We start from the raw sequence: 23,533 nt of genomic DNA, 5'->3' as shown, positions 1-23,533 counted from the left end.
CAAATAGGTACTTTGTCAAGCATAACATGATTGGTGTAAGGAAAAAGCAATAACAGGCACAACACAAACACTATTCCTTGACAGCATGCATCTGCCTAACATAGGAATCTGATTCTGCCTCTCAGTATGGTGTTACCCCATCCTGTGAAGGGAAGCATGATTGGACCTGTCGTTGCATGCTGTCCAAAAGGCAGTTGAGGCTGTCCTGGTCGATCCTGTCCCACTCATTGACAGCAGCTCTCCGGCCAGATGCACTGCCTGTTTCAGCATTTCCCAGGCGCATTCAATGGGATTCATGTCCGGAGACACCACAGGCCAGCCCAGCGAATGTATGTGGGCCTCTCTGAGGTAGAAGTTCACAAGATTGGAGTCATGTGGGCACACATTGTCACGAATCTGTCGCCAAAATGTTGTTAGTATGGTTGAATAATGGGTCCAAGGATTCTGTTCTGCTGTTGTGTACCATTCATATTGCCCTCTAAGAGGATGAGTGGCATCCGGCACCCATACATAATGCCGCCCCAAAACATGATAGATCTGCCTTCCTGATGGGCATGCTGGATGGTGTACAGGACTCGTCTGGCATTACCTCACTCTCTCCAAAACCTCCTCTAACAATTACACCGGCGTTCGAAAAAAAGAAATTCTCTCCAGCGAAAGGTTGCAGATTGATTTACCCTAATTTGGGTGTGCTGATTTCAAATATGTAAACTGTTTTTTGCATATCACATACAGTTATTTTTGCTATTTGAAATCCAAATTTGACATATTGTTGTAATTTCAATAGAAAACACCACAATAGAGAATATATGTAATTTTAGTGGGACATTGCAATGAATTTGCAAAAAAATAACATGTTAATTGCTAGAATGTATGAATCTCACTACAAGAACACTATTGTTTGCTGTGTTTTGGTGTGAATGAACACTGTGTTGATTTGCGTTTGTGTTCCTTAGTAGTGTTATCTCGCACTAGACACCGATAGTAATCTGACATCATTGAGATGTCTCATCGTCCCTGATACCTTTGTTCAATTTCTTTTAGATCCTGATGGAACCGCTCGCCATGTTCCTCGCTGAATGCTCCTAAATTTGCAGGAAATGTAGTTTTAAGCTCGTGCAGCAATCCAATTTCAGGAAATTATACTGCATGGTTTCCACAATCTGTTGATAGTTGACATCTTTAACATTACTTCGGAATTTGCTACAAATATCCTTGAATGATTCCCATGCCTGAAACTGTGTTTCGTTCATCGTCGTCCTGAATGTTGAATCCTTCATAAGCTTCCGAATTTGGGGGCCCTCAAAAACACCTTCCTTACTTCTGGCATCCAACAGTCCTGAAAATTTATGACAGATACCGAAAGCAGGGACTGCCTCTATCCAGACTCTTCACATACTGCTTAATAATCCTCAATTTAATATGTAAAGGAGGCAGTAACACACTTTGAAGATCAATTAATGGATGATTTACAATGTTTTTTTCTCCAGGCACAAACTGTTTCCTCTTGGGTCACTCGGACACTAACCAGTGACGATCCCTGTCCCGAGAGTCCCACTCACTCATAAAACAGGGGAACATTGTATATCCTCCTTGCTGCCTTAATATGATAACCACACACTTTTAAATCACAGCACAGTAACCATCTGTGTTCATTGTAGTTCAGTTTCTTGCAACACCATAGATAAATTTGTGATGGTTGTCACGAAGAGATGTTGAATAGGCGGCTGGCACTGAAGCAAGTTTATTTCCATTACGCAGAACTCCTTTGAAACTTCTTTTACTGGTATCAGTAAATAGACGCCAGTCCTTTGCTTGGTAAATAGTTCCAAGACAACAAATCAAGCCAGGGATATCACAGCAAAGACGCAAGTTCGTCTTCGTGAACAAAAAACTGCCAGAATTCTTCCTCCCGATTTCTGTAACGATAAGAATTTGTCCCAGGAAGTAAAAAATTTCTCTCTTTTAATCTTGATCCTAAAAGTTCATTCTTTTCTTTAGTAAGGCCTAGGTCACACACCAAATCATTTAAGTCACACTGATTCTAAAGACATGGAGTTTTATCCTCAACATCCAGTACAAAGTTATTATTACCATCCTCCGCACTTGAAGATGACAAGGACACACACTCTGGTAAATGTTTTGGTGGTTTTGGGACAGGAATATCGGGTCCATGTGGTATGGGGGTTATGGCAGATGGAAGGCAGGGATACACAATGTGCTTTTTTGTTTTTTGTATTGAACCCGGACACTTTACATACACAAAAATTACATCTGTCAAAATTATTCCTTTGTTCCCGCCAAGCTATTGGGATTCTGAATGGCATTGATGGCAGAAACCCACTGTACCATTGCCGCAGGTTTTCTACACACGTTTTACACACAATGTGGGATGTGAAATTCTTGTCCTCATCACCTAACTTCATGTTAAAGTATACCAAGTACAGGTTTTTTATAAATGGCGTAATATTTTGCTTCTGGCCTTCAATTGTATACTGGCCACATACACTGTGTGATCAAAAGTATCCTGACACCCCAAAAACATACGTTTTTCATCTTGGGTACATTGTGCTGCCACCTATTGCCAGATACTCCATAGCAGCGACCTCAGCAGTCGTTCGACATCGTGAGAGAGCAGAATGGGACGCTCCACGGAACTCATGGACCTCGAACGTGGTCAGGTGATTGGGTGTCACTTGTGTCAGAAGTCAGTACGCGAGATTTCCATACTCCTAAATATCACTAGGTCCACTGTTTCTATAGTGACAGTGAAGTGGAAACGTGAAGGGACACGTACAGGCCGACCTCATCTGTTGACTGACAGAGACCGCCAACACTTGAAGAGGGTCGTCAAGTGTAATAGGCAGGCATCTATCCAGACCATCACAGGAATTCCAAATTGCATCAGAATCCACTCCAAGTACTATGACGGTTCAGCGAGAGGTGAGAAAACTTGGATTTCATAGTCGAGCGACTGCCCATAAGCCATACATCACACAGGTCAATGCCAAACGACGCCTTGCTTGGTGTAAGGAGCGTAAACATTGGAAGTTTGAACATTGGAAAAACTTTGTGTGGAGTGACTAATCATGGTACACAATGTGGCAATCCAATGACAGGGTGTGGGTATGGTGAATACCCGGTGAACGTCATCTGCCAGCTTGTGTAGTGCCAACAGTAAAATTCGGAGGCGGTGGTGTTATGGTGTGGTCGTGCTTTTCGTGGAGGTGGCTTACACCCCTTGCTGTTTTTCATTTTCATATCTCAACACAGGCCTACATTGATGTTTTAAGCACCTTCTTGCTTCCCACTGCACCGAGCTCGATAGCTGCAGTCACTTAAGTGCGGCCAGTATTCGGGAGATAGTAGGTTCGAACCCCACTGTCGGCAGCCCTGAAAATGGTTTTCCGTGGTTCCCTATTTTCACACCAGGCAAATGAAATGAAATGTCGTATGGCTTTTAGTACCGGGATATCCCAGAACGGGTTCGGCTCGCCAGGTGCAGGTCTTTCTATTTGACGTCCGTAGACGACCTGCGTGTCGTGATGAGGATGAAATGATGATGAAGACAACACACGCACCCAGCCCCCGTGCCGTAGGAATTAACCAATTAAGGTTAAACTTCCCACTCCTAGCCCTTTCCTGTCCCATCGTCACCATCTGTGTCGGTGCGATGTAAAGCAACTAGCAAAAAAAAAAAAAAGCTTCCCACTGTTGAGGAGCACTTCGGGGATGGCAACTGCATCTTTCAACACGATAGAGCACCTGTTCATAATGCACGGCCTGTGGTGGAGTGGTTACACGACAATAACATCCCTGTAATTGACTGGCCTGCACAACTAACCTGACAAATCGGCAATAGCTGAGTGCGCTCTATTGTCGGGTCATGATGACATGTTCCAAGATGCTCAAGCTCTTACTCACACTAGACACTACAGGTCCTGGATTGTACGGGAAGCTGTGGAAATACGTAGAAATCCTAACAATTTCAACAGGGACACCGGCTTTCAATTAAGTAATACCTAGTTGCCAGCCATTAAGAATTTATGTAGGTAGTTCCCTTCCCTGTTCCCTCTCCCTTCACTATTGTTATTTCGTCTCGGTGTTTTCCAAATTCGTACATTCCTTGTCGCCAGATGTTTCATTACAGGCTTGTGTCTGTATCATGCACCTGTCTGTGTCATATGTTACCCAAACACGTCATGTGAACTGCTTAGTCTAATTGTGATGGTTCGATCAGCTTCCGCTTCGAATGCTAGCGTTGTGCCACGTCCTAGGGGCCATCTGGTGGCGAATGAACGTACCATTTCCACTTCTGTTATAACATCCAAATTCAAAGTGTCATTGTTTAAGAAGTCTTTCTCGTGGTCAGTTGAGATTTCTTCGGAGGACGCAGAGTATAGTTTTCTGCGAAACGTTAAGAATTTCACCTTATTTTCTTGACACGGCATAAGCCCAAAAGCCTGTACAGTATCGTGTTCTTCCAATGTTCCTGTATGATTACATTCTCCCCTCCAAAACAGAGCACATACAATTTTTTCTCTCAGACATGTCCATACCTGCATTCCATACAACCAATCCAAACCAACGAAGCTCCATTAGCATAAATATGAGACAGACGTGTTACAAATCTGTACATGATACGAAACAACTGGTATTATTTTTTAAATAAGGACACTAAATGGAACATATCGCATACAATTACTTTTGCCAGAAAGTCTTTGCAGGCCGGTGTTACCCAGTGTCAGACTCACTCAGCATTCAACTGTGAAGAGGAGCCCCTGCCATTCTTCCAGAGTCGAGTCCAAGTGCTCCCTTGCCCATCTGTAATCTGGCACCACGGTGCTGGGATATATGTGCAGGTGCTCGCCTAGCTGGTCCTTATGGAGACTATTTTTGTTTGTCTATGTAGACGTAGCTTTACCAGTTGCCTGCCGTAAGGCATTATGCAGTTCTGTTGCAGTGTCTGCCGGTAACCTGTGAGCCAGGATTCGCACATAATGGTCAACAGCTCTTGTTGATCGTGCGCGACCACTGCGAGGACGATCTTAAAAAAATTTTGTGTCGCACAATAGTTGGTGTATGCTCTGACAACATTGTTATGGTGTACACCAACCAGGCCGGCAATTACCCTCACAGACAGGCCTTGCTGATGCAATCTCACTATACGCGTACCAAAAGCGGGAATTACTTGTCAAGGGATGGCTATATACTGCACAAGACACAAATGTGCTCTTTACATGTTGTGTCCACAGCACACTCTTCGGGACTGTTTTGAGACCGTGTATTACCTCCACGTCCACTAACAGGTAGCGTTACAAGTCATTCAGATGTCTATTTGTCATGCAACAACTTTTAGAGTGAACATCCTTCATGGACAAGAAAATACGGGTAGGCCTAGTCCAAAACTTTTTTTCAGTTTTATATTATAAATTAAAAAAGAATATAACTCTTTTCTTATTCTTTTTAAAATGTGCTGACCAGCTAGGGCTGTACCTCAATTAAGGCCACAGCTGCTTCCTTCCTACTCTTAACCCTTTCCTATCCCATTGTCGCAATAAGGCCTATCTCTCATAGGTTATGATTTTCATTTTCATGTTGACATATAACTAATATAATAGAGTTTGAGGAATGTTCCACCATTCAACACCTTTAAAATATATTAAATTTATTAAGCTAAGACCGGTTTCGACTCCCTTGGAGTCATCAGTTCTTGTTGAATATCAAATCGAGTGGAATCATTAGGGTTGCCTACATACATCTCGATTGGTTGACATAAGACATCGTAATAAAATTGTACACATAATGGCGATAGCCTAAAAACATATCAGTGCATTGTAAGGCATAGTGACAAATTATGTTCACGATGACATGGAACATTTTGCACTTTAAGAAAGATATTGGTTCTGCGTTTAAAACACTGGCGTGTGTTTGTAAAGCACAGAACAGGCTGTCGGTCTTGTTACAATCAATTTGAAAATATGTGAATCAGTTGAATTTAAAACTAATAAAAATTATATACATATGCACTGATCAAAAATGTACACATCGACATGAACCACATATAATGATATGAAGTACATGGCGCTTTAAGAATGTTCTTGGACTTGTTGGTCCTGTTACAATCTAATTAAACTAGATGAAATACATACAGATTGAAATTAAATGCACACAAAGACAAACTACTTGGCACTTAAAAAGTTCTTGGTTCTGGTTTAAAAAACTGTTGTGTGTTTGTGGAACACGGAACACAATTGTGTGTCCTGTTTCAATCAACTTGAATATATGACATAGTTGAAAAGACATACGTTTGACACTGAAATATTTAATAAATGTAGAAATTGCTTGTTCTAGTTTACATAATCTTGCAATGTTTTAGTATAGTATCAATTAAACTTATTGGTTTTGTGGCGAGATGATGATACGAATAATTGGTAGATTTAAATTGGCTGAAGAGCTGGGGGACATCCTTCATTATGGAACACTTGCTTAAGAAGTTGAAACTGTTGTCTACTATTGTTGTTGATGTAGAATTGGTGATGGTATGGCCTTGGCTTATGGAACCGTGCATTGAAGGTAGGTGTCTGAGGAAAAAGAAAATGAAAAGAAAGAAATGAGAAACTGTTGTGTGTGTTTGAGTTCAATTGTAAAATTATATTTATCTTACTTACTCTGTTCTCGCTTGCGCTGACCTGCCATTAGAAGAGTGGGTTGCAATCTGTTCAACTGTGCTTTTGTGTGTGTGTGGTTTTTTTTGCTTATTGTTGGCTAGGAGCGAGGGGTGGGGGTAGCTTGCTTTCGGTCAGTTGAGGTGTGGAAGGGGTATGCGAGAAAGGAGAAGTAATTTGTTGTCGAGCCCTTCTGCCTAGATACATCTTGATGATGAGGGGATGAATGCCCCCCCCCCGTCAAGAATGTTTGTTTCTTCGGTGGATTTGTTCAGATTACGATTAAAATTAACTTGTTGGTCCAACGTTATGTAAAACAATTCTTTGATATTGAGTGAGGGTCCCTTTTCTATAGTTTCAATTATTTGTGGGTCTCTGCCTATGTCGGAAAATTTATGATTGGATTCGTGCATGTGTAGATCCATGGCTGAATGTCTGTTATGTTTGACGGCATTCATATGTTCAATGTACCTGGTGTTAAAGCTCCTTCCTGCCTACCCGATGTAACTTGCTAAACAAGACTGGCACTGTAATCTGTAAATGCTTGATTTGCCAAACTTGTCTGATTTATTTATGGTCCCTGGATTGTGGAAATGAGAACGACTGTTGTTGGTTGCTTTGAATGCTATTATTACCCTGTGTTCTGTAACAGGTTTGTTATTTGATAAAAATATTGTTGTTGAAGGTAAAAACTGAAAAACTGTCCTTTCGTTTCTTTTCTTTAATAAGAGTAGATTTAGGTTTGTTTTGAATTTTAGATGTAATTTGGTTGATGAATCTTTTGTTGTATCCATTAGAAAGAGCTATTGCCCTGATGGTGTCTAGTTCCTTTTTTAGATTGGAACGAGATCCTGGAATGTTAAAAGCTCTGTGGACGATGCTATAAAAGGCTATTTTTTGTGGGAGCTAGGGTGAATTGAGTGTTTTATAGTATTGATAGTTTATGTAGGTTTCCTGTAAATGTCATAAGTGAGGGAGTGTTGATCTCTTGTGACTGTTAAGTCCAGAAAATTTAGAGAATGGTTGGATTCTGTTTCCATTGTGAACTGTATATGGGGACTCAGTTTGTTCAACTCCTCGAGAATGGTTAGGCTGTTGGTGTGTCTTCCATCTAAAATTGTGAAGGTGTCATCAACAAACCTGGTCCATAAGAAAATGTATTTTATTTTGCTGATGTATGTATGTTCTAGGTGGTCTAGGTAAATGTCTACCATGATGCCCGATGCAGGGGATCCCATTGGGAGGGCATTTTGTTGATATATTATTCCATTAAAAACAAAATAATTATTAAATGTAAATTTAACCAGGCTAATGAATTCTTCTATTTCAAGTCTACTCAGTTTACTGTGTTGTTGCAAGTTACTTTGTATGATGGAAATGGTCTTGTCTAAAGGAATGCTCGGGTACATATACTTGATGTCGAAAGATGCTAGTGAATGGTAAGATTGGATTTTGAGGTTTTTGGTGTTGTTGCAGAATTCTATTGTATTTTTTAATGGAAGTTTTCGCTTGAAGGACATGGTGATTTTAAGGAATCTTTGGTTGAATTGGGCTAGTTTGTAGGTAGGGGTGGGTCTGAAATTAACTCTTGGTCTTACTGGGATGTTTTCTTTATGGATTTTGGGGAGTGCCCTTGCTGTTGGAAGTTTGGGGTTCATGTTAATTAATTTACTGGAATCTTGTTCACTGAGAATAAATGAAGTGTTCTTGGAAAAAGTCGGTGGTTTTTTGAATGTAGTCTTCTTTGTCTAATATGACAGTGGTATTTCCTTTGTCTGCTTGTGTAACTGAGATTGTTAGATTTTATTTTCTCTTTTAATTGGTTGATTTGTTGGCGTTGGTTGGAGCTATTGTTAGGTTTGTTATTTTTTTGGTTGTTAATTAGTTTCGTTAATCTTTTTCTGGCTTCATATCTAATTTCTTCTTGATGTTGTGCGGGGAGTTTACTAATTGTATGTTCAGTTTCTGTCAACTAGGGTGTTTAATTCTTTGTATCCTTTGTATTCTTTGTAACCTTAAAAAAGCACATGTCAATAGTAATCGCTCTACATCTCCTAAGTTAAATAAAAGAGGTACCACACCAGACTCTGACACTGGCAACTAAACACCCAATGAACATAATTTCAACCCACCAATCGTAAATATTTCTAAAGCAACCTTTAATGAAACTGAAATTGAAAGTTTAAACAGAGGTCCGAAATTCAATTGGAGTCTGCAATCCAGATACTCGTCAGTTCTTCTTTAAAGGTTCTGTAAAAGTTTCTGGTATTGTTTTTCTTGAACTCTTGCTCAGTATCTTGCAGCCTAATCTAATCATCGTGACATTTTTAATATCTTATAATCTTCGATGTCTCCTTTTGGATTTTAATGAAGGGATGCCACTTCTTTGTGGTTTTCTGCAAATCCCAGTCTTGCCATGCTTTGATGCAAAGTTCTAACACCTTACCACACATATTATTCCACCACTTATGCTTACGTTTCCCCAGTGGCATATTAGTGCACTTGGCTGCTTTTACAAGTTTGTCATTAAGTTCTGACCAACTAGTAGCATTTGACTCAGAGATATTGGCCAAGATAGTGCTTGAGTTTTGCTTCAGAATCTCTTGGTCCATTTGTGGGTTTTGCTGTGATCTACATTTGGGTCTGTTAGATTGAAACTTCCCTTTGTTTAGAGATAGGTGGTGATCAGATTTGATGAGTCCCTTCTTGACTTTTACATTCATGATCTCCTTTGGTTTCTCTTTGTAATAGACACAGGGTGTATCTGAAATTCTCCTAAATGGATGTTCGAGGACCTCCAGGTTGTATTATTATTATTATTATTATTATTATTATTATTATTATTATTATTATTATTATTAAAATTGTTTAACTGTGTATGTCTTACTGGGGTGTAATTTTGTTTCAGTTGTCACATTGTGTTAAGAGTACATACATACATCCATCATCATTATAAACTGTTGTGCCTTTCAGCATTCAGTCTGCAAGCCTCTGTGAATTTACTAAGAGTTGCCACAATCCTCTATTTGCAGCTAGTGCTGTGGCCTCATTTAATTCTATACCTGTCATCTTTAAATCATTAGAAACTGATTCTAATCATCATCGTCTTGGTCTCCTTCTACTTCTCTTGTTCTCTATAAGAGTCCATTATTCTCCTAGGTAACCTGTCTTCCTCTGTTTGCCTGACATGACCCCGCTACTTCTAGCTTATGAATAAGATATCCTGATTCCACCCAGCTTTTGCTCCTGTAAAGCAAAGTTGGTCTGAAAACAGACCAATGTAAAGACAGTTTCATCCTTGAACTGACTTCCTGACAGAATACTGTCGATCGCAACTGTGAGCTCACTGCATTAGCTTTACTGCACCTTGATTCAATCTCACTATATTACCATATCGGGAGAACACACATCCTAAATACTTGAAGTTATCTACCTGTTCCAGCTTTCTATCACCAATCTAACATTCAGTTCTCTTTCATTTCTTACCTACTGACATCAATTTAGTCTTTGAAAGGCTAATTTTTATACCATATACATTTCACCTTTTTTCAGGTACAAGATATTAGACTGCAGGCTTTTAGCACAATCTGCCATTAAGACCAAGTCATCAGCATAGGTCAGACTGCGTACTACATTTCCACCTAACTGAATCCCTCCCCGTCACTTCATATCTTTCAGTAGATGATCCATGTAAACTACGAACAACAAAGATGAAAGATTACAGCCTTGTCTAACCCCTGCAAGGACCCTGAACCAAGAACTCATTCTACCATCAGTTCTCACTGCAGCCCAATTGTCAACACAAATGCCTTTCATTGATTTTAATAATCTACCCTTAATCCCATAGTCTGCCAGTATGGCAAACATCTATTTCCCTCCGTACCCTGTCATATGTTTCCTCTAGATCTACGAAACATAACTGTCTATTCCTCTTATAGCATTTTTCAGTTACCTGGCGCATACTGAAAATCTGACCCTCTGTGGTCTAAAACCACACTGGTTTTCATCCAACTTCCTCTCAACCATTTATCGCACCCTCCCTTCCAAGATGCCAATGAATACTTTGCCTGGTATACTAATCAATGAGATACCTCAATAGTTGTTTCAATCCTTCCTGTTCCCTTGCTTATAGATAGGTGCAATTACTGCTTTTTGTCCAATCTGAAGGTACCTCACCAACACTCCATGCTAATCTTACTACTCTATGAAGCCATTTCATCCCTTCCCACTATACTTCACCATTTCAGGTCTAATTTCATCTATTCCTGCTGCTTTATGACAGTGCACTTTGCCATCCTTTCTACTTCCTCAAGCGTAATTTCACCAACATGATTTTCCTCCCCCTCCATGAGATTGATTATTAGCTACACCATCAGTAAGATTTCCTTTTTCGTCGAGATGATTTTCAAAATATTCCATCCACCTGTCCAGTGATTCCCTGGGATCTATTATGAGTTCACCTGAATTACCTAAAACACTGTTCATTTCCTTTCTCATCTCCCTTCCTAAGGTTCTTTATTACTATCTAGAAAGTTTTCCCTACTGCTTAACCTAGCCATTCCAGATTATTACCAAAAATCTTCCCATGACTTCTTTTTGGATAACAACTATTTGTTTCACTCTGTTTCTTCATATATGTACAATACCCTGCCTGCATCAGCCCTTGTGTGGAGCCATTTCTGATAAGCCTTCTTTTTCTTACATTTACTAGCTGCCCTCACTTCATCATTCCACCAAGATGTTCGCTTTTTCCCATCTTTACACATAGTTGTTCCTAGGCATTTCCTTGCTGTTTCTACTACAGCATCCCTGTATGTCACCCATTCTCTTTCTATATCCTGAACCTGCTTACTGTCCACTGTTCGGAACTTCTCACTAATCATATCCATGTACTTCTGTCTAATTTCATCGTGCAGGAGATTTTCTACTCTTATTTGTTTGCAGACAGAATTCACTGTCTCTATCCTAGGCCTAGAGGTTCTTAGTTCACTACAATCAGATAGTGGTCTGTATCAGTGAAAAATCCCCAGAAAACCCATACATTCCTAATAGATTCCCCAAATTCGAAGTCTGTTAAGATATATTCTATTATGGATCTGGTACCCCTACCCTCTCATGTGTAGTGGTGAATAGCGTTATGCTTGAAGAATGTATTCGAAACTGCTGAACCCATACTAGCACAGAAATCCAGAAAACGCTTCCCATTCCTATTAGCTTCCATATCTTCCCCACATGTACCTATCACCCTTTCATATCCGTGAGTTCTATTTCCAACTCTCACATTGAAATCGCCCACGAGCACAATCCTGTCCTTGCTGTTGATCCTGACTACGATGTCACTCAATACTTCATGAAACTTGCAACTTCATCCTCATCTGCACCCTCACATGGTTAATACACTGAGAAAATTCTCGTCCTAATTCTTCCAACTGCCAAATCTACCCTCATCATTCGCTCATTTACATGCCTAAAAGCTGGTCTCCATTGATTAACATTAAACGCCAACATGTTAAGGCCGGTCTCCACTGATTAACATTTAACACCAACATGTTAAATTTAACATGTTACAATTGACATGTATATTGTGATTGTGTCTTCCAATTGTTTTTGCATGTTAACTCAGAGTGTTGAGGTTAACACTTTTAATATGTTGGCGTGTTTTCTGCTCCAAGTGGAAAACATGTCAAGTGAATTCGTTGTTCATGAGATGTTGACACAACTTAGGAAACTTCTGTGTTGTTTCCATGCCAACAGATAACTTAAACAGCATGCTTCTCGTGAAAAAGCCAAAAAGTAGGATTATAGTTACAAGCTACAAATACAGTATGCACACGTGTCATTTTCCCTGCACTAAGCTAAAATTAATAATCAGAAATGGAGTGAAGCAAGGAGATCACTCTGGAGTTAATGACATAATAGAAAGGCCCTCTTTGTGGGATGTCTCATTGATGGAATACCAACATAAAGCAAGGAAAGCCACCAGTGAAATTATAATTGCTCCTGCCAGTGCATTGAAAAAAAAAACTAACCTCCCTCCGCTCCCAGTACAGTCGAGAATTGCAAACAGTTCCGAAAAGCCAAAAGTTGGGGACGGGTGTAGACGAAGTTTATACTGTGCGGAACCTGTCTTCTACTTATAGTTCATTAAGAATGTCATCCACATTGTGCCTTTTATTGAGATATTGTCGTACCCACATTCCCCTTTCCTTCATTCTCAAGAGCTTGTAAGAAACAACAGTGGCAATAACAAAGGTCGAATCCTCTTCATCTGAGTCTGTTGTCCTTGTTTGAAAATACAAGACACCACCTGAATTTATTACCACAAATTGATATGATGAACTACCTGTACATAAACAAAGGAAGTCAAATTTAATAATAATGTTATTTGCTATACGTCCCACTAACTACTTTTACGGTTTTTTGGAGACCCGAGGTGCCAGAATTTTGTCCCGCAGGAGTTCTTTTATGTTCCCGTAAATCTACCGACACAAGGCTGATGTATTTGAGCATTATTCAAATACCACCGGACTGAGCCAGGATCGAACCTGCCAAGTTGAGGTGAGAAGGTCAGCGCATCAACCCGGCACTCAGCCTGGCGAAATCAAGCTTAACATGTTTATAAGTGTGGACACAATGTTAAATGAAAGAGTACATAACATTTAACAGTTAACATGTTGATGGTATCACCAGTTAACATTCAACAGTTTTAACATTTAACATGTCGTCGTTAAATGTTAATCAGTGGAGACAGGCCTTAGCAGAAACTGTTGCGTCCAATAGTATTCCTGATGAACAGCCCTACCTCACACTCTGCCCTTCCCTTTTTAACACCCATCGAGTACACTTCATAATCTCCTATCTCTTCCTTGTTATCTCCCCTTACCCAGATATCATTTACTCCTAGCACATCCAGATGCATCCTCTTTGCTGACTTACCCAGTTCTACTTTCTTCTATAAGCCCCATTAATATTGATAGCTCCCCATCAAATTCCATTTCGCTCGCCAAGTTGTTTCCAAGGAGTCCCTCACCTGTCAAATGGGAGTGGGACTCTGTTACTCCCATAGGTCCAAGGCTCGCTTAAAATGTCTGAGCTCGGTAAATTCACGAAGCAAAATGCTACCCTACTTACACATAGTCCAAGTGAGGATCTGTCCTCAAACGTTTTAGGGACCACCGGAGGATTGTGTAATTCTAGCCGCCTGAGCACAAGGAGGGCCATGACTCAGAATATGCCCGAGATGCCCACTCCCATTCCATAGCAACTGGTATCACGACTCTCAGGACCACTTACTAGGCCATTCAGCCATTGCCCATGGTTCTTGAACTAGGACAGGTCTACAGTAACCCATACCGTGAACCATGTGTTAAGAGTACTTTATTTAGTATTAATTACGATAGTGTTGATAATCTTTCTAATGTACTGTACAGTAATTGGTTTAGTGTAAGAGAAGGCCTAATGGCCGTGACTACGCCAATAAAGACATCTATCTACCTATCTATCCATCATTAACCACTTTTAAATAAAATTGAATTGAATATCTGGCATGTCTTTCATTTCACTTGAATTCAGACTTGCGACGTTGCAAAATCCTAGCAGGACTTGCCTTCACCTGTCCCCACCTGTATTTTTCTCCCTCCTGTGTAAATCCATTGTTTGCATCAGAAGTAAATAAATATTCACAAAATTATAATTTCTTTGGCCTGCTTTTAATAATAATTGTCACTTGTAAACAACGCAGTAAAACAAAGCATGAACAAAAGCAGAGAACTCCACTGTCCATGCTTTCAGAGGCTGGTGTGTTGTGAAGACAAATGCCAGATGCACAGGTATGCCAACCCAAAACAAGCTGTAAACATTGATCAGCAGGAACTGATGTTCATGTGTCTTTGAATGCAGCAGGAGCACATGATGCACACAGACCACTTTCCATCAATAGACCCCACTTCACATGATCTTGGCGGCGGTGTCATGGTGTGGGGCGGCATCATGTTGAATGGCCGTATGGACCTGCACATCTTCATGGTTGATCCGAGGAACACTGTTAACGCTCGGAGATACGGGGATGAGGTGCTGAGACCACATGTTCGACTCTCCAGAGGTGCGGTTGATCCAGACTTCCTCTTAATGGACGACAATGCCCGACCGCACCGCGCTGCTCTGGTGGATGAATTTCTGGCTGGGGAAGACATTCATCGCATGGATTGGACAACGAGGTCTGGGATGCATTGGGGAGGCAAATTGCATCCTGTCAGTCTCAACCAAGGACCCTCCAAGAACTTCGCGTTGCCCTTTCGAAGGAATGGAATTGACTGCCACAAGAGCTCTTGGACGATTGATAGAGAGCATGCCATGTCACTGTGATGCATGTGTGGCCGTTAGGGGTAACCATACACCCTATTAACAGCATATTTTGTTGTGGAAGACATTGCCAAGTTTTGTTAGTTGTTGTCAAATTCCTTACCTATCAGAATCTTTCTGACACTGTTTTTTGGACAAGTTGTGTGACATATGGTGTGTGAGTCAGCTTCAGTTTGTTCAGCTCTGGAATTTCTTACCAATATCATCAGGCATTGATAGGTCTCTAAGTTCAGTCAACCTTGAGTAATCCTAAAATCAAGTCATTAAATGATCACTCCAATAATTGCAGGTGAAGGCTTACCCTAGCCAGTATTATATTCTTATCTTAGTGGGTTGCGTACAGTTAAGGGGCCATATCTTTACGTGAAGATTTCAGCAAACCTAAACGATTAGAGATGACGGCAGCTGTAGACAATCTGTCTGACATTCCTATCAGGTGGTATGGCCTCGTTTAGTGATTATGCTTATGTTGCAAATTGCCTTCATAGCAATAACAGACTAGATAATAGCTATAATACATATAAAGTAGACGGCCCATGCTGCTCCATTGCATTCATTATAAAAAGTTAGATAACATGTCTTCATACAAAATTGCTCAATGCGCTGCTCAGGTACTTTTTTGATAGTTTATTTTTAGGATTTTTATTTCCTGTTAATTATGTGTGAAGTAATTTTTTGTATATTTCTTTATTGTGACATTGATTGATAATTTATGAACTTTTTTTTAATGATTTGCTTTATGTTGCACAAACATACATAGGTCTTATGGTAACGATGGGATAGGAAAGCGCTAGGAGTGAGAAGGAAGTGACTGTGCCTTTAAGGTACAGCCCCAGCATTTGCCTGGTGTGAAAATAAGAAACCACCTTCAGAGCTGATTGGTGACAGTCCCAATGACAGTTGAAATCATGCACATCGTATCTATGGAGCAACTTATAAATACACTGACTGACAGAGCAAATGCAACACCAAGGAGGAGTGGTTCGAAAGGGATGAAAGTTGGGGAAAAAACAGAGTCGGCACGGAAGAATAATTGATGTTTATTTCAAACCGATATGCAGGTTACACAATGCGCACTGCATCGACTCATTAGGATGTAGGACCACCGCGAGCGGCGATGCACGCAGAAACACGTCGAGGTACAGAGTCAATAAGAATGCGGATGGTGTCCTGAGGGATGGTTCTCCATTCTCTGTCAACCATTTGCCACAGTTGGTCGTCCGTACGAGGCTGGGGCAGAGTTTGCAAACGGCGTCCAATGAGATCCCACTTGTGTTCGATTGGTGAGAGATCCGGAGAGTACGCTGGCCACGGAAGCATCTGTACACCTCGTAGAGCCTGTTGGGAGATGCGAGCAGTGTGTGGGCGGGCATTATCCTGCTGAAACAGAGCATTGGGCAGCCCCTGAAGGTACGGGAGTGCCACCGGCCGCAGCACATGCTGCACGTAGCGGTGGGCATTTAACGTGCCTTGAATACGCACTAGAGGTGACGTGGAATCATACGCAATAGCGCCCCAAACCATAATGCCGCGTTGTCTAGCGGTAGGGCGCTCCACAGTTACTGCCGGATTTGACCTTTCTCCACGCCGACGCCAAACTCGTCTGCGGTGACTATCACTGACAGAATAGAAGCGTGACTCATCGGAGAACACGACGTTCCGCCATTCCCTCATCCAAGTCGCTCTAGCCCGGCACCATGCCAGGCGTGCACGTCTATGCTGTGGAGTCAATGGTAGTCTTCTGAGCGGACGCCGGGAGTGCAGGCCTCCTTCAACCAATCGACGGGAAATTGTTCTGGTCGATATTGGAACAGCCAGGGTGTCTTGCACATGCTGAAGAATGGCGGTTGACGTGGCGTGCGGGGCTGCCACCGCTTGGCGGCGGATGCGCCGATCCTCACGTGCTGACGTCACTCGGGCTGCGCCTGGACCCCTCGCACGTGCCACATGTCCCTGCGCCAACCATCTTCGCCACAGGCGCTGCACCGTGGACACATCCCTATGGGTATCGGCTGCGATTTGACGAAGCGACCAACCTGCCCTTCTCAGCCCGATCACCATACCCCTCGTAAAGTCGTCTGTCTGCTGGAAATGCCTCCGTTGACGGCGGCCTGGCATTCTTAGCTATACACGTGTCCTGTGGCACACGACAGCACGTTCTACAATGACTGTCGGCTGAGAAATCACGGTACGAAGTGGGCCATTCGCCAACGCCGTGTCCCATTTATCGTTCGCTACGTGCGTAGCACAGCGGCGCATTTCACATCATGAGCATTCCTCAGTGATGTCAGTCTACCCCGCAATTGGCATAAAGTTCTGACCACTCCTTCTTGGTGTTGCATTTGCTCTGTCAGTCAGTGTACATGCAATTATCACTAATTTTTATTATTTGAAAAGATCAAAAGCCTGGATTCAGTTCCTAGCCTCTCCACAGCATTGATATGGAGTAAGGGTATATAACACTGCTGTTGGTGATTTGTCTGTCAGATGAAGCCTTGAGTAGTTCCCTTGGCGCTATTCAACAGGAGTAGGCTATGTGCCAGCAACAGGTTTCACCCTCTCCCTATATCACGTCATTAATTTCATCTCTTTAACTCCTTTGATAAGGTTGATGTCAGGAAGGAATTTGTTGTAAAAACTTGCTACAAAGCTTCATCTCGCTTTATACCTTATAGAGAAATATGACAAGGGTTGGACATGCTGACTTAGCTGGGACACTCTTTTTTGCTACCTTATTTCTTGTTTCTGAAATGGTCTTCTCTGGCACACAGCTGAAGTTGGGATATAACGTAAGTATGAAGATGCAGCTTGACCAGGGCTGCAGATGCAGTCTAATTTCAGAGTGGTGATATTCATATGTATTGTCAAAGAGGAGTGGAAAATCATTATGGACATTAATACTACAGATATGTGCTACATTTAAACATAACAAGAAGTATTTAATTTGAGCTATGATTTTTCTGTATACCTTTTATCTTTAGCTCGTGTGCATACTGAATTGATCAACCGCTTTCCAATCGACTTAGACCTGTAACTTTTGTGGCAAAAGGTGTGGGTCTGGAAATTATAGAAAAGAAAAGAGAAATTAATTTAGTTTGCGTTATCAGAATTGGAGAGTGCTCGTGTTTGTACAATTATGAGATACCCTATTTTTTGTGGAACTTTTCATGGATCTTTTATTAACTACTGCAAGCATCGTGAAGGTATATACACTGACTTAGCAAATGTCATGGGATAGTCACGTAATAGCGTGTGGGCCTCCTCTGGCCCTGTGAACTGCAGTGAGACGCCATGGAAGTGAGTCGACAAGTCCCTGGTAGTCCTCTGGACGCAGCTGACACCAAATCGTTTGTAGAGCGGCCGCCAATGCTGCCCTGTTTGTGGGTGCAGGATCCATGGTACAGAGCCTGTGTTCCAGGTCATCGCAGATATGCTCGATAGGGTTCATATCGGGGCTCCTGGGTGGCCATGGCTGTTGTTGGACCTCTGCTGCATGTTCCTGGAACCATTCCCGGGCGGCGTGGGAGCGATGTGGTGGCGCGTTATCTTGAAACACTTCAGAACCGTAGATAGATAGAAAGATAATGCCTTTATTGGTGGCGAAGTTAGGGCTCAAGGCCCTCTCTTACACTTAACCACTAGATGAGTATACATGTACATAACTTATAATTTCGAATACAAATAAAACAAATAATACTAATAGCAATAATAATAATAATAACAATAATAATAATAATATGGGCGCTGGAAGGCCAGAAATGGGTGGAGATGGTCTCCAGGCAGCTCAACATACCGCGTACCATTCAAAGTCTCTTCCGGAACAACTAGGGGGCCCATTCCATACCAGGAAAATGCACCCCAGACCATAACAGAGACACCAATGCCCTGGACCACACTTTCGAGGCAGGCGGGATCCATTGCTTCATGTGGTCTGTGCCATACACGGTGTCTCCCATCGGCATGGTGCAGTTGAAATCGTGATACGTCCAACCATATCACATTACTCTATTGTTCCAGTGTCCATCCGTGGTGACTGGCAACAAATGCGCGTCATTGTGCCCGATGACGTTGGGTTAACAGTGGCACCCGTGTGCGGCACCGGCTCCCATACCCCATAGAACCCATGTTCCTACGGATTGTCCACTGGGATACGTGTCTAGCACAGCCTGTGTTGAATTGAGCTATGATTTGTTGCACTGTTGCCCGTCTGTCACTGTTGACAGTCCGTCTCAGATGTCGCTGGTCACAGTCATCGAGGGTGGCTGGACAGTTGGTCGTTCGTCTGTTGTGGTGACGCCCGCATTCAACCATTCACGATACACCCTGGACACGGTTGAGCGTGTGAAGCCGAATTCCCATACCACTTCCGAAATCGCACTTCCCATCCGTCGGGGACCGACCACCATACCCCGTTCGAACGGTGTCAGCTCACGACGACGTTCCATGTTACACCTGTCATATGCACAGCCACTGCTCACAAGGGCTCCTATACAACTGCCACTAGCACAGGGGACGTGTGGTGCACAGACAACACACCTGCGCATCAGTGCTCCGCTATCCCATGACATTTGCTCAGTCAGTGTATATAACACTGCTATTAGTGGAATCAGTGAACTAATAAAACAGCCTGTGACCATTTTGAAAGCCATTTCAAGCGATTTCCACTTTAAACAGCAACGTTTGATAAATATAGCAGTTAGGTTTTCATGGCTAGCATTATGAACAATTTCTGTGTTTTCTGGGGTTGTAGGCCATGGTCTAGGAGCAGTCCTGAAAACCTTCAATCCTGGAGGACACGCTGACCGCAGCAGGCCAGATAAAGCAATGGGCGATCGGATGCCTGTCTCCACCAAGGTGGGTTGACCAACGCACGGCCCCACACTGCTTCAATCATTGGACAAAGAACAGTCAATAAGCAACATACACCCCACCACTCCCACCACCATAGCGGACCAGTAGGTGAGCAGTGCACCTTAACCTGCACTATCATTGGCAAAAAAAAAACAGCCACTCAACAAATGCCCCCCACCACCATGGCAGACCTCAGCCTGCACTATACAGGTTGGACCACGTAATTTGAGACTGTACAATATCTCAAAAACTAAGCGCTGTATAAAGAACCGTCTGGACCCCCTGTGGGTAGGGGACGCGGACGAAGAATACACCCTCTGCCTGTCGTAAGGGGTGACCAAGGGATGATCAAATTAGAATCATGAAACTATTTAATCAATCACTACTGATCTGCATTAGGGCAGTCGCCCAGGTGGCAGATTCCCTATCTGTTGTTTTCCTAGCCTGTTCTTAAATAATCACAAAGAAATTGGAAAATTATTGAACCTTTCCCTTGGCAAGTTATTCCAATCCCTCACTCCCCTTCCTATAAATGAATATTTGCCCTAATTTGTCCTCTTGAATTCCAACTTTATCTTCATATTCTGATCTTTCCTACTTTCAAAGACACCACTCAAACTTATTCATCTACTGATGTCCTCCCATGCCATCTGTCCACTGACAGCTCGGAACATACCACTTAATCGAGCAGCTCGTTGCCTTTCTCCCAAGTCTTCCCAGCCCAAAATTTGCAACATTTTTGTAACGCTACTCTTTTGTCGAAAATCACCCAGAACAAATCGAGCTGCTTTTCTTTAGATTTTTTCCAGTTCTTGAATCAAGTGATTTGTGATTAGTACGAACATGCGGGGAACACCATGGGTTGCCTTTACTTGCGCTTGGTATCACTGTGTTGGGTACCAAATGGGTTTATGATTAGTAGCAAACGTGGGCTCGACAGCCTTTACAGTACCTGTGATTAGTAGCACTATATGAGCGACACCATGAGATGAAGGAACTCATTGTTCTGACTTGCCTATGATTAGTACCCACTCTAAGAGGAACACCATGGGATAGTACGAGCCCCTGTGGTTAGTACACTTAGGTGATGAACACCATAGGTTTGCGTTGCCATTCAAGAGCGCCGCAATGTGCATAATACATTAGATCTGTAATACATGTGCGAATTTCATTACCTGTGAGTCGTACCATAATGTATGGAATACCGCGAGTCTACACTACTCTTGATTAGTACCGCAACATGGGAAATACGATAGTTCTACTTTTCTAGCAATAAATACCATTATGAGGGCCGATGACCTGGATTTTGAACCCGTTTTGAGAACGAGCATATTCTAATCGATTCAGCGTCTTGCTATAGAAGCAGTCCCTTGGTCCGTACTACTATTGTTTTGTGCCAGCTTCTGTGCATGTAAGGCACTGTGGGTCGGATCCACTGATCGTTTTAACTTCATATCAATCCATCCATTCATTCTGGTCAGTGGAGGATTTTGGACTTTTAATTTGTCATCTCATTTCATCTCATTTTGTACCATTAGGGGCCGATGACGATGTTGGGCCCCTCTAAACAACAAACAACAATCAATCAAGAACTGCCTGGAATAAAAGTTGCTTGATATTAAGGGAGAAAGAACATGCTATTTGTCATGTTTTGTTTGGAGAATGTTTGGATGGTCATTTGAGGGTCACGTGACTTTTTTAATGGGAACAAACATTTTGTTTTTGCATTCCTCATACAAAACTAAATAATTTTTGTATAAAGCACTTTGCAATTGTTCATAAACATGTACATAACAATGAAACGTATGAACGAATGACATGAATGTGTTCAAAGAGCGCAGTGAATGGTTGGACCCATTCGGCACAGTCCAGCATAACACTACAGCAAGGAGTCCATGAGACACTCTGTCCGTTGTTTTGTTTACTTTCCGCAGTAGGACAGTTTCCTGGTATCCATTGTTATTTTACTTTCAATCGCCTACGAGTCCAGGCGGACCCACTGGTAATGTTCCTACTACAAATTAGTGATCACAGAGTAACAACCATCTGTTCCATGCAAGTCGTTTAACATCTGAAGCATACACAGTTGTCTGTGGGTTGAAATCGGCAGACTTGCAACAAGACAAAGTGCAAATGGTTCTCATTTACGAGGAATCTTTTAGAGATGTGGAACAGGCTATTCTTGTGTACGCTGGAAGATTTCCTGATAGAAGAACTCCATCAAGAGCTTCATTTTATCGTGTGATAAAACAATTCACTGAAGAAGGCATGTCCAGCCAAAGAGAACAGGGCACAGACGATCTGCTATGGAGGACCATAGGGTAGTTGCGATACTAGCTGCAGTGAATTACAACCCCCATGTCGGTTCTCGCGTGTTAGCTACCAATAAGAGAATGTCCAAAAGCAATGTTTTCAGAATATTAAAAGGGAATAAATTCCGTCTCTGCCATATGCCATTACATCAAGAACTACATGGTGATGATTTTGTGAATAGACCAACATTCTGTAGGTGGGCACAGGACAGGCTGTGGATTAATATTAACTTATTTCAGGTAGTATTGTTTAGTGAATAGTGTACATTCTCAAATTATGGTAAAGCAAATTGACACAATATGCATTATTGGGCTGCGGACAATCCACATTGTTTACGAGAAGTGGAACACTATAAACCTTGGTCGGTTAATGTGTGGTGTGGGATTTTGGGTGCCAAGGTAATTGGACCCTACCTCACTGATGGTACCATAACAGGTGAAACGTACAGACACTTTTTAACAGAGGTATTGCCGTTATTGTTAGAAGATGTACCGTTAGAAACCAGAACGCAAATGTGGTATCAGCACGACGGATGCCCTTCGCACTATGCATATATTGCTCAGGATGTTTTAAATAACAATTACCGTGATCATTGTATAGGACGCACAGGTCCCGTCAGTTGGCCAGCTTTGTCTTCTGACCTTACATCCCTGGACTTTTTCTTATGGGGTTACCTGAAAGATCGAGTGTATTGTGAAAAATCAATGACTCCAGACAACATGAAGGCGCGCATACAAAATGCTTGTGCCAGTATTGACAGAGACATTCTTTTACTGGCACATCAATCGTTCATTCACAGAGTTGGAAAATGCATTGAGGTATAAGGGCATCATTTTGAAAATTTATTATGCTAAAGTCCAATGCGTATGCAATAACTAGCGTTACTCTGTGTACCTACCTGTCATCAATGTTGCATTATCTACACCACGGACGGAACCATGTACTTATAAAAATGGTGTATGAAAAAGCTGTGTAGTTTTGTATGAGGAATGGGAAAACAAAATAAAAATTGTTGTTTCCTATTTAAAAAACACAACAAATAGCATGCTCTTTCACCCTTAATATCAAGCAATGTTTATTCCAGACAGTTCTTTATACAACGCTTAGTTTTTGAAATATTGTACAACAACAAATAGCATGCTCTTTCACCCTTAATATCAAGCAATGTTTATTCCAGACAGTTCTTTATACAACGCTTAGTTTTTGAAATATTGTACAATCTCAGCTTACATGGTCCACCCTTTATATGTGTGGTGTGGGATTTTGGGTGCCAAGGTAATTGGACCATACTTCACTGATGGTACCATAACAGGTGAAACGTACAGACACTTTTTAACAGA

General features: G+C 41.9%; 1 protein-coding gene across 2 annotated transcripts in view; it reads left to right on the top strand.

Annotated features, from left to right (window-relative positions):
* Window positions 1–23,533, top strand: part of Ddx56 (putative ATP-dependent RNA helicase DDX56) — a 234,228-nt gene that overhangs the window by 50,839 nt on the left and 159,856 nt on the right. Inside the window, exon 1 of one of the 2 annotated variants that reach the window (XM_067147357.2) lies at window positions 19,839–19,883. The exons of the other annotated variant lie outside the window; for it this stretch is intronic. Coding sequence (XP_067003458.2) covers window positions 19,854–19,883 — 30 coding nt within the window. The 5' untranslated portion in view covers window positions 19,839–19,853. Of the gene's footprint in view, window positions 1–19,838; window positions 19,884–23,533 lie in introns of those variants that run through there. 2 annotated transcript variants of the gene reach the window in all.

Source organism: Anabrus simplex, chromosome 5 (genome assembly GCF_040414725.1).
Source record: "Anabrus simplex isolate iqAnaSimp1 chromosome 5, ASM4041472v1, whole genome shotgun sequence".
In the NCBI taxonomy this organism is placed as follows: domain Eukaryota; kingdom Metazoa; phylum Arthropoda; class Insecta; order Orthoptera; family Tettigoniidae; genus Anabrus; species Anabrus simplex.
This window is presented reverse-complemented; position numbering and strand designations above follow the sequence as displayed.